We start from the raw sequence: 13,039 nt of genomic DNA on the forward strand, positions 1-13,039 counted from the left end.
TCCGTGGGAAAATAACATATGAATTGAATCACTCACTCACCCATCCTTCGTGATTTCGGGAATGCAATGTTGGCAACTCTACTTCACTCACTACTGCCAGTAGGAACACACAGCTGTACGCATACTGTGGTAGAGGGGATTGGTGTTGTGATTTCATTGGCTAACTTTTTGCCCCGCGCTTAATTCAAAGTTCTTAGATTATACACATTTCTCTAAATAAACTATTTGGTAAAGTTATTTTGACCAAAATAGGTAATAAAATATTAAGTTTTTATAAATCTATCGCTTGTACAGTGACAACACCGGAAAAATTGAGTTTGCTAGTCGTAGTATCCCCCTCTCAACAACTATGGTGAGGGGAAGGATCGATTAGTGCTTTGGATGTTGTAGTGTTGGCAGCAGTGTCGGAAAATTCTCTGGGTTGAACAGGTGTTTCCAATGTTTTGATTCTGTCTGAGTGCATTTGGTGTTGAATGAAGTTACATTAAAACATTGCTACTGTGGATTTTATCTTATTCTAGGTATGTTTCAACCAAAGTGTTTATGTTTTCTTTATAATTAATGCTAAGCTCTCCGATGAAGTCGTAGTGCTACTCACCGGTTGTGGTTAGGTTATGCCTGTCTAGAGATGCCACTTTATGTTAGTGACACTTTCAACTAGTTGTAAACTTTTTCACTTTTCTAAAGTTAATTCCATAAAAACCGTTGTACCTTAGTTAATTTATAAAACTCGTTCTTCTGTACCTCAGTAATTTACCTTAGTTTTACCATTGGAAGACCACACTTATCCAAGTTTTCTCTTGCATTAGGCATAGCCCTGTTTGGTACAAATTAGGCTATTAGGTCTAAGCTTAAACGCCCTTTGCATATCCATTTTTTTTTATATTGTTATCAGGTAGGCCTACAGACTACTTAATAGTGTGATTAATTGATGGTTAAATGTCAAATCACATCTGGGTCCAGTATAAGTTAAGTTAGGCTAACTTAGCCTGTAACTGTTTACAACCCTGGACCACCTCCCCAGTCCCAAGATTTAACTTACATTGATTGAGTGGGATTCTTGGTGTTGTAGGCCTATTATAACGTATCCTAGACCCATGTATTAAAATTCAGGAAATGTTTATGATTCCGTATTTCAAACTAAGTTAGGCTTGGTTCTACTTTATTCAATCGTGAAAGTGTATATCTTTATAAAACATTAAGACAACAAGAAAAGAAGTTCTCATAGGCCTAATGCATTTATACATAGCATACGTTTGAGTACTAAGTGAAGGCTCATATAAAGCGGATTATAAGTTAACCCTGCTCTGTCCTAAAGTTTAAACTCAGTGAAAGAGAGTTTACCTTAGCATAATATATTTTTCATATTAGGCCTAGGACTGGTTGGTAAGCTACCTTCTTTTTGTAAAACATTTCATCACTTCTCTTTATTTAACTGCCATCATCATCATTAAAGAATTTGTTAAATGGTTTGAATAGCCTATTTTGTTGTTATCTGAATCAAAATCTGACCGGCAGAACTCAGGCAGTTCAAATTCCTTTCATTGATGACAACAACTGTTCAAAATCTGCATTTTCACTTCCCCTAGCAATCTTTGCAGGGGTTCCCCAGGGCTCGGTGCTTGGTCCAGTCTTATTCATCCTTTTTTTAATGACCTGCCAAGTTGTGTGCGTGAATCTGAGGGTAGGGTGTAGTTGTGAACTAGCATCAGCTGACTAATAGTTTGTTTATGTTTACGTTTTTGGCTATTTTTAGTTGTCATGGTGACGGATAATTTGAGAGTTGGATTATGTTTAAAAGTTGAGATAGAAGGTTCCTTTTTTTGTTGTTGTGAAAATATAAGTAAGTTGAAGAAAGCCCTGAAAAGTGTTATTTACTCATTTATTTTCCCACATAGGGTATTTTTGTTTCTTGGTGACACCTCATTGTCGTTGTCTGCAGCATGCGTGCGCGACCTCAGGATGAAAGCAATTGGTCGAATCAGCTCAATATTACGGTTTAGCTGCAATAACTTGTTTTTAAACAGTGCCAAAACTCAAATGATCGAATTTCATATCAGAAACAAAGAAAACACGGCACCCCTGGGCAATTTCCATAGACAACAATCATTTCATTCCGTCCTGTTCAGAAACTAAGTTCCTGTGCGTTCACATCAACATCCAGTTGAAATTTATACACCACTAAGATTATGTTTGTAACAAATTAAGTTCTATAGTCCTCGCCACCCTAAGCTGAGGCAGCCCAAAGCCGCACGGCGTATATCTAGTGCGGCCTTTGGCTGCCTCAACTTAGGGTGGCGAGGACTATAATATATTCTAATTAAGAAATTTGGCAACATTTTTGGACTCTAAAGTTCTAGTGATGGCTTAAGCCGGGTTTACACGCTCCGATAAAACATAACGACTTGTCTGCAACGACTAATTGTTACGTTTTGTCATAGGTTGAGCGGACCATTTACACGTTCCGTCTTTTTCTCTAACTTTGGGCTCTCAAACCACTACCAGGGGCCCACCATGGTACAAACTAATATTATTAGTAAATCAGCTGATCGCCCAATTCAAATCTAATGGAAATTACAAGTTACAAGTTGTACAACTTGTTGTACAAACTTGTAGTTTATTATGAAATAGGCCCCTGATGTAGGTATCTTGTTGCGAATTAGTTATATAGGTAGGTAGTTATATTGACCTATAGGCTCCCTGTATATTTGATGTATTAAATTGTGTTTCATTTGACTGTTTGTACACTGTTCTAAACGAGTTAAATTTTTTTTTACGACAATTGCCCTTTCTGCAGACACGTCGATTTCTTTTCTTTATATTTGTTGACTAATTCTACATAGGCCAGGTATTTCTTGTTCCTGTCAGACTAGTCCTTATGTTTGACTTGCCACAAACAAGGGAAACTCTTGTAATAGTTCAATGAACTCTATTAAAAAGTCACGAGAGGCTTGGCGTATGTCTGGCATAGTGACAAATGTGACAAAAACAGTAAAGATAAACTAAACACTACACAACACAGTCAAAAAATATAGGTACCACAGTGGTTAAAACAACAGTAGGCCTACAACACAGTTTACACAACAGTTAACTGGACCAACGCGACATCAGAGGGTCTACAGGTTGCAACGATGACTGAGTCATCGTTTACACGCAACGACTTGTCGCTACGATCTACAGAAAATCGCTATGATCTACAGAAATTGGTGGAAATTTCCACCAACCTTCCAACCTCACTCCAACTCAGACAAAACGTAACGACTTCCAGTTTACACGTTCCGTCTTGCATGGACGTTTTGTCGTTGCAGACAAATCGTTACGTTTTATTGTAGCGTGTAAACCCGGCTTTACTAACAACTGGTTTTTCCTTTTCTTTCATATGCAGTTGCAGTTTGGGGACATGAGTGTATAAATTCTAAAAGAGTTTTTTTTTACTATAAAAGAAAGCCATTAGAACAGTTTTTAAGAAGTGTCGTACATTTTCCTGTAAAACACTTTTTGCTAACTACAAAATTCGTACTTTTCCCTCCATCTATATCTTAAACTGTTGTGTATTTGTTAAGAAAAATATCGACCTTTTTCAAAATCTGTCTCACCCTATCTCCTATGGTTTGAGAAGCCGGTCCGATTTAGACATTCCAAAACACAAACTGTGTATTTTTTAAGTTGAGCTACAACTTAGTTCTTCAATAAAGAATTTTCGCTTTTACTTAGCGTAATTTATGACATAAGTAGGCCAATGAAAACTAAATAGAAAATTGATGTGCTGGGTGAATTGTGTAGGCCTAATAATATTTTTGTGCATTAGAAATCATTTTTAGAAATCACAGTAGGCCTATTGCCATGCATGTCGCTCTCTATGAACTAGGCCTAATATAGATAGAATGTAAGTCGCTGGGTCATGGTAGCCCAGGTTTGTTACTAGGTGGCGTTCGCAGACGCCAATAGATAAAATATTGTGTAGAGATACATTTTAGAGTGATAAAATAGTTACAAAATGTTTCTCAGTGAAGAGGAACAATAGCCTATGTCAAAAACACAGAGAATTTTATGTTTGTTTATTATCCGTACCATTTCTGTTCTAATATCCGTGATAACAGTCACAATAATTAATTAAACTCAACAGCTGATACCATGCGTTTTTAGCACTCACCGATATGGTCTTTAGCACCATGCAAAATTTGAAAACAATTGGTTTTGCTGTCTAGCACTCCTCGTGTGCGTATTACGAAATGCATAAGAGTCGACGTATTTTTAAGAGCTTCGCTCACTCCGCTCAAAAGTAATTATTGATGTGTATTAAATTGAAAAGGTGGACCTAAATGTTAAAATCTAAACAAGTGGACCTTTTAAAAAGGCAGTTTACAATTCTAGGGACAATTCATACAGCATACATAGGCTATCAAGGGCCCAATTTTGTGAATCTCAACCCCTCACTGTTTTCTAAGTAGTAAACCTACAGCTGAACTTCTGAGACATTTCTGTAAGAATGAAGCTGAACAATCAACTGTGCAGTAGGTCAACTATGTACAACTGTGGGAAAATGTGCAATAAATTGTTATTCAAAAAGGCCATAGATGGACAATTGTCGTAGAAATCGTGGGAGCGGAAGTGATTTAGATAACAGAACAGTTAATTATTCCATGGGAAACCTAAGATAATATGCTGTTTTATCTTGGCCTTGCCAATGGGCATTGTTGCTTGGGAATTTTTCCTCAGATCCTTTTTCTGCTGAAAGCTGAACACAGTCCAGTTTCTATTTTGGTTCTTCTTTTTAAAAAATAAATTTCTGTAAGTAGTTAAATGGTTTTTTACTCCTTTAAGGAATTAAGTTACTGTCCAAGCACGTGATAATGTGGACTCTTAACGTTTTGGTAAATTATTCTCGGATCACTGCTTGTGGGCCTATTTCCCTTGTGGAGAGATTTTATGCTCTCTAATGATTAGGGTAATATGGAACGAACCTCTTACAGTTTTAATCTGTTGACAGTTGATATAACATTACTATCATCTTTGAACAGTTAATTAGCCTAAGGAATAATAATAATAACCTAAATATTTTTTTTATAGCCTATTTATACATTTATAATTGTTGGCATATTATTTAAACTTTTTCTTCAAGAAAAATGAAGGCCTAAACTATAGACTGTCTGTTAAATTTTATAATTAAAGTGTTTTTTTTTTTCAGTCACGTCTTTGCAAACAATGAGCAGTCTGTTACTACTGACTTGCCTGTAATAATGAAGAACAAGAAGAGACTTATCTCCTAAAATACTCTACAGGATGCCTCATCAGTACGGAATGGCAGTCAGCCTCTTGTCACCGGTTGAACGTTACTATCGCCCTGAAGACCAGCGACAGCGACTAACGAGAGATGCGATGGAAAAGTATCTGCGGGAGCGAAGTGACATGGTCATCGTCATCCTACACGCCAAAGTAGCACAGAAATCCTATGGAAATGAAAAGAGGTTTTTCTGTCCCCCGCCTTGTATCTACTTGTATGGGGAAGGCTGGCGGCTAAGACAGGAGAAGCTGCTACGGACCGGAGAGTCCGACCAAGCCGCTCAACTGTGTGCGTTTATCGGTATTGGCAATTCCGACCAAGACATGCAGCAGCTAGATTTAAACAACGGTAAACAGTATTGTGCCGCTAAAACTCTGTACATATCGGACTCAGATAAGCGAAAACATTTCATGCTCTCTGTAAAAATGTTCTACGGCAACGGCCACGACATAGGTGTCTTTCACAGTAAGCGCATCAAAGTGATTTCAAAACCGTCCAAGAAAAAGCAATCGTTGAAAAACGCCGATCTTTGCATAGCCAGTGGTACTAAAGTCGCTTTGTTCAATAGACTGCGATCTCAAACGGTGAGCACACGATATTTGCACGTGGAGAACGGAAATTTCCACGCAAGTTCCACTCAGTGGGGAGCGTTCACTATTCATTTGCTGGACGACGACGAGAGTGAAAGTGAAGAGTTTAGTGTTCGCGACGGTTACGTTCACTACGGCAGCACGGTTAAACTAGTGTGTAGTGTAACGGGTATGGCTCTCCCTAGGTTAATTATTCGGAAAGTAGACAAGCAGATGGCACTGTTGGAAGCTGACGACCCAGTCTCCCAGCTACACAAGTGCGCCTTCTACATGAAGGATACAGAGAGAATGTACCTGTGTCTGTCACAAGAGAGGATCATCCAGTTCCAGGCGACTCCGTGCCCCAAGGAACCCAACAAGGAGATGATCAACGATGGCGCGTGTTGGACTATTATCAGTACTGATAAGGCGGAGTATCAGTTCTACGAGGGAATGGGCCCTGTGAGAGACCCTGTGACTCCTGTTCCTGTGGTTCACAGTCTGCATCTGAACGGAGGCGGAGACGTAGCTATGCTGGAGCTGTCTGGAGAGAACTTCACACCTAACCTGCAAGTGTGGTTTGGGGATGTCGAGGCCGAGACTATGTACAGGTTAGTTTAGTTTAAGAAAGGATGGATTTTGGTTGGTTGATAGAGATTAAAGAGAAAAGTACCGGTAGTAGGCCTACTGTACATGTTATTTGAATCTTTAAAAACATTGTGTACGCTTGTGTTTATAAAGGTCCTAAAAACTTGTTAGTTAACATTTTTTATAGACATAATGAAAGTCCCAGTTAATTAGATTTCACTAAAATACCGATTCAAGTTTAATTAGCTTTGACGCAGGAGGCAACTATTGCGGTAAGCTTTACCATTTAAAATAAAACTACTGAGTGTGAGACCGATCGAATAGGACCAAACTTACTCATAGTAACTTATTGCAAGTGTCTAATCCTATTTTAATAGGATATGTCCTACCTAAGAATATGTCAATGCCTATTTAGGACCTGTTTCTTCTCTTGTATTGGTTATTATCAGGGTATCATTAGTCTTAGTTAAAAACATCTGCAATACACACCTTAAGGAAATTACTATTTAAAAACATTCTGAGGTGTACAAGAAATAATGGCGTATGAAACAAGCAAATTTAATTTCAATACGTTTTACATATTATTAACAAGTTTGAAATACAATCCACCAAACAAGTCAAATTTACCACTGACATTTTCTTCTTGTCCCAGGTGCCAAGAGAGCATGCTGTGTGTTGTTCCTGACATCTCATCGTTCCGAGGGGAGTGGCTGTGGGTCCGACAGCCAACTCAGGTCCCTGTCTCGCTAGTGAGGAACGACGGCATCATCTACGCGACGGGACTGACATTCACATATACCCCTGAGCCAGGTCCACGCTCGCACTGTCCCCCAGCAGACGACATCATGCGAGGAGCCACTAACCATAGTCACGCGGACAGACTGCCTGCCATCACAGACATGCCATGGAACCAGCCACAGGGGATTTAGTCAGTGGACTCATTTAAGGTTCCAGTATTTTCTACCTTACCCATCCTTCTGTTCCAGGTATTTAGTATTTTGTGGGTTTTTAAACCTTTCTAAAATTAAATTCATTTTTTATTCTGGCTCACTCAAATTCAACATGAAATAACTCATTGTTTACCCATCCACTACCTGTTAAGCCAGGTTTTCCTATAAGCGGGTTTGGAACGCGCAGAGCGGAGGAGTGATTTTATAGGTCATCCGCTTTACTTCTAGGAAAAAAGAACCATTAAATTACCTTAGACAAGAGGAGAGCTTACTTCGCGCTCTCTTTTTGCGCCTAGCTTTTACCCAGCTTTTACATGACCTGTCATACCCAAGAGTGGGTCTTATAATACCCAACTTGTTAAGTCAAAATTCCCTTTTTAACATGGCTTTTTATCTGAACGGTAAAAAAATCACTTAGGTATATTAAAACAAAATGAGCATAGGGTTCAGTTACATAAATCATTTACATCTGTTTGGATTTAGATCGAAAAGTAATTTTTGTTTGAAATTGAATTTGTTTTCATTGCTCTTGAGACAACAACGCTATCAAGGTTCGTATTTTAAACTGAATACGAGTGCTAGGCGAGTGTAGAATGGAGTAAGATAATCTGTGCAGTTTTTGTTACTGTCAGCTGTTATTTCAGCTGAGAACATTTTATTGAAATCATAATGATCAAGAACAGCTGGGTCCACTTTGGAATTATCGATTAGCTACTAACTTTTCTCAGGATCGAACCTGCAAACTGTTGATTGTCAGACGAGCATTATAACCACTCAGCTAGTTGACTGTAACAATTAAAAATTTAAAGTGGGGGAAAAACATGTTAAATTGGACGTATTTGGCTTTTGATGGTGTTATTAAATTTGGTTTCATCCTGAAAAACTAAACACTGTCCAAGCCAAAAAAATTTATATACACTCTGTTTATTGCTTTGTAATTAAAAGTGATTTATGGACAAAACTAAAACTTACATCATTTACGGATCACAAAGTGGTGTAGTTTTGTGTTCAGGGTCTCTGTACATAAGTTCTCAGGTTGCTTAAATGAATAAATAGTAGGATGATGAAAAGATGAATACAGTACCGAGAGCCTACTGTAAACAAAATACAACTATTGTAAGTATTGTGATTTTACGCATTTTAATTATTTAGGATAATCAATTAACAATTTAGAAGCAATTTAATTGTTTCAAAAAACATTGTATGATAGATAGCTCATGTTATACACAGCACAAATTGGCAAAATAACGACCTAGTTGTAGGTGTTGATAGTATTTCTCTGTACATAATATCTTTACTTAGCAGACTGTAGACTTTAGAGATGATATTGTAAAAGATAATTAAATTTGTATATTTTTGTACATAACGTTTTCAATGTTTGTGGTGTTCTATTTATACTCATTATTTATACCTTGACTTACTTTGTTTATTGTTTTTATTCTTTACAAAAAGTAGGCCTATATTTTGAAATTTTTTAATTGAAAGAATCTTATGGTTTGAACCGTGTGTTATGTTTGTGTAATTTGTGTTGCATTTACTATTTTGTATGTGATGTATGATTTGACTGTGAAAAGATATTGTTTTAATTAAATGTAAACTTTGCATATGTCACTTTAGTTTCATATTTAGAAAATAATTTGGGATATATTTATATGTGTATATTGATGATTTATTTTTGCAGTTATTGTCCTTGAAGAAGATTTGGTATTAGACTATTTGATTTCTCATTTCCCACAAACAATTATGTTGATCAGCCTAAATGAAGTAGAATTAATATCAAAAATAGGTTTGTAATTTAAATAGTGTTATTTAATTTTTAAACTTTAAAAGAGATAAACAGAAAACTGACACTTGATGTATTGTAAATATTCTCGTAAGTTTTATAAATATCAAATATGGATGCTTTTATTTGTATATAAATCAAGTGCTCATCAGTTTTTAATATAGTTTGCTCATGAAAAATTAAGTGTAAGACATTTCTTTTAATAATTTTGTCATTGAAAACAAATGTTTTCCCTACTAAAATGGCGGCGTACATGACCTTTCTATTGTAGGCCTATATCTTATACAAATCACCAAAGTTCTAGATAGTTTTTATTCTTTTGTAATAAACTATGTAGTCACAAAGAATTTACGAACACATTTCAAAGTCATATTTTCTATTGCTAATTAAACTAATATTATCGATTTATATTTCACTTATATTATCACCTACTTCTTGTTAAAAGCTCCTTCAATTAGTGAATAGTTTGTTCTTGTTTATACCTTGCTTACTGCCCTCTTCTCTCGACCTCCATTCTTTTAACTATTCCAAGCTTCTAGGGTGTTTTTTTTTTTTTTCAGTAATGGCCGTTTGTGTGTATTGCTTCTTAGTTTGTGTGTATGCTGCAATAAGGCTCCTCGCCGCTTACTGGGATAATTTGTTAACAGAATTTTGCCATTTGCAGCTCTGTAGTTGACATGCACACTTTGCTGTGTCTTCATATTTTTATAAATTATTGAATCTCCTGCCGATTGTGTAAATATCAATGATATGTAGTTTGCCTGTAAGAAACATATCGGCTGCAGACTTTTATCGCCAGATGATTGAAGTTTGTAGCACTAATGCAATTATAGCGGGTAAAGCCTAAAAGAGTTAGGCATTTTAAAAATGGCTGTAAACAATATCTATTTCTGAATAAATTGTGTTTTCAGTGGGTGCCCAAACTTCTCAAAGGTTTTCTTGGCCATTTTTACACTCATTAACCCATTTCCGCACTTAACCATGATTGCATCAGGGCCATAACCATCAGTCATCTAGTGATGAATGTCGGCATCGGATATGTTTCTTGCGGTCAAAAACGTATTAGTGGCCTCACATGCGACGAGAGACTCAATAATTTTAAAAATTTCCCATGCGTAGGGAAGTGTACACACATCAGCTACAGAGCTACAAATGGCACCATTCCGTTCGCAAATGATGCCATTAAGCAGCGAGGAGCCTGGTTGCAGTGTACTGGCGAACTGAGAAGCTATACACACAAACCCTCACAATACCTTGGTTACTTTTGTATCACGTACATGCTCAACTTTGTATATTCAATGTCGAGAAATTCAATTCAATATCAATATAACGAGAAATAGTATAGAAATACTTGAGTGAATTAGAACTAAAGGTATAGGATGGCTGAAAAGATGTTTGTATCTGTGGTTGTTGAAAAATGGCTGATTCTTTAGTCAACACAATCAGTTTAAAATACAACTGCTGATTTCAGTTTTATAACTATGAGATTGTATTGATTTAACTACATAATCAAACTAAACTGAGTTTTTATTTACCAAAAATATGAATTAAAGATGAACAAGGGGTTGCTTATACAGTATATTGTTTTGTTACTAAGACTAGATGTTTGTTCAGCGATGATCATTAATTTTAAGCTGGGACCAGTACAAGTTACTAAACATATAAAATCTAGCCTTATTCTCAGGAATTAACCAGCCACTTAAGTCCATCTTGTTATTTTTAATTGGTACACAAGCCAAGCAATAAAACAGCGTTCCCATTGCTACCTACAAGCATCTGATTCATTAGCAAATGAATTTTCCCACGTATTTCAACAGTTGCGCAACTCTACTATTTCTAGTCTCATGGCTCATTCAAGGTGTAGCAATTTTCCTAAATGCATACATATTCCTCCATTCCCGGATGTTTTGTCCGTACCAACTATTATTTAGCATTATAAATTAATGATGACGTAACACAGTACTTCTGTAAAGCCTGTGGGATTGGCTGCGTCATTATTTTGTTGAAATGCAGAAGAACGAGGTCCTTGTTTTTTTTGTTGATGACCATAAATTAAATAAATATTGAGAAGGCAAGGTTTAAAAATTCTCTTGAGAACTGGAAGCGGGTTTTGTTGTTAACTTTCTCAAGATGAAAAACTGGAAGATGCATAAAACTGGGTTCGTGGGTGGCTCAGAAAAATTTGCTCAGAGGATCATGAGAGACTCCATTTTAAAGCTTGATAACTTAAAAGGTTTTTCCGAATTGGATGACAGCCAGAAGTGAGGGGTTTTAGTGGGAGTCTTTGCACACTGGGAAACATCTATATATATAATACGCTAAGCCGATTTTTGTAAACAGAACTCCTCCCTCATTTTTGGACCGATTTTGATTATTAAAGTGTCAAAATAATTGCCCTGATCTGTAGTTTTGCAAAGTGTTTTTAGTTTTTTGTTATCTTTATTAGTTTGGGCAGGATCTTCCATCAAAGTTGGGTTTTCTCCCATAAGATTAACATGGGGGAATCTTAATGTTTAATTGGAAACTTTGTCTCCACTAATTTGAGAGAACGGCTGGGCGTAGAAACTTGGTAGAGGTGTCCAAAGAAAGGTCTTGGTCTGTAGATGAGTTATCAAAAGAAAAACGAAGTATATTCACTTAGGGCTCTGCCTCAGAAGCCTTTAAAGAGCCCTCCATAGATTTGTTTACATTTTGGTAATGTGGACAATACTTTTTAATTAAGCAGCTGTTAATTTTTAAATTGTATTTTAAACAACCATTAAACAACACACATTTATTGGGAGTTACTGAACTGTCCAAAATAAGTATTTGCAATGTTATTTTCTGATTTAAAAATTGATTTTCTTCTGTGTCATGTCATGTTTTGCATAAAAAAGTTCCATTACGAAATCAGTGGAAAATCCTGTTATTACAGTAACTCTTACAATTATTTCTTATTGAACTATCTTATATTTATTGTACGGGTTGGTGTCTGCCTTTTTCATGACTTTTGGCTATATTTTATCATTCTAGACAGATCATCATAGGTTCATGAGATTCAACATTCAGTCATTGGGAAAATCTTCAATTGTATAATACTGTACAATACAAATTAATACAAGTGCAGAAGTTTCTTATTAGCTTTAAATGTAACCCCTCAACCAATTTCTCAAAACTATGGTTAGAGGGATATGCATTGGCACAGAAGTACGATATGAACTGACGCGACGTGACGAAGAAAAAATCAAACTTGCACTGTAACGAATGGACCTTCCTTTGAAGTTAGAACGTGTCCTCTCAACAAACAGATATTTTTTCTTAAATAAAATCATAGATTTATCTTTATTACACTGATGAAATCACGGAAGTTTTTAACTACAGAAGATCCACTAATACGATTTTAATACTATTTAAAGGTTCTTCCAAAAGAAGAGATACCAGTTAACATAATAATACTAACTCTGATGACGTCCGGTATGGGAAATATTTTATTGATTGAATGATGAACCATAATTGGTAACTAATGCAATTAATACCATTATTGTTTTTACGGTTATTACTCTTCAAACAATGCTAAATGCTCATAACATGTATAATTTCACTAAATTTATCACAGTTGGATAAATTAGCGTAAGCCTTGAAAGTAACCGTCGATTTCGACGGGTTTCACCTAGTTTGATATATTCCCTCACAGCATTAAAGAATTTTACCTCGAGAATAAAAGGGATAATTATTACAGGAAAGTTAGGTTTACTACATAGAGAGAGAGGGTGATTTTTACATTCATCTTTAAGTGACAGTATGCATCTATTTGAGAAAATTAAAGAACTTTTTTTATATGAGTAGTCCACAGCAAAGCTTAAAGTTAGGGTAAGTATAACCAAAC

The 13,039-nt window shown here is 36.1% G+C and overlaps 1 protein-coding gene across 1 annotated transcript; it reads left to right on the forward strand.

Annotated features, from left to right (window-relative positions):
- Positions 1-256: 256 nt before the first annotated feature.
- On the forward strand, positions 257-9,553 carry LOC129001090 (suppressor of hairless protein-like). Its single transcript, XM_054428260.1, has 3 exons — positions 257-521; positions 5,189-6,464; positions 7,094-9,553. Exons 2-3 carry the CDS (start codon positions 5,284-5,286, stop codon positions 7,368-7,370), a joined length of 1,458 nt encoding a protein of 485 aa, XP_054284235.1. The 5' UTR covers positions 257-521; positions 5,189-5,283; the 3' UTR covers positions 7,371-9,553.
- The last annotated feature ends 3,486 nt before the right edge of the window (positions 9,554-13,039 follow it).

The sequence above is a fragment of the Macrosteles quadrilineatus genome, unplaced genomic scaffold, assembly GCF_028750875.1.
Source record: "Macrosteles quadrilineatus isolate MER2022 unplaced genomic scaffold, UCM_ALF_1.0 Scaffold_8__2_contigs__length_117827958, whole genome shotgun sequence".
NCBI lineage: Eukaryota > Metazoa > Arthropoda > Insecta > Hemiptera > Cicadellidae > Macrosteles > Macrosteles quadrilineatus.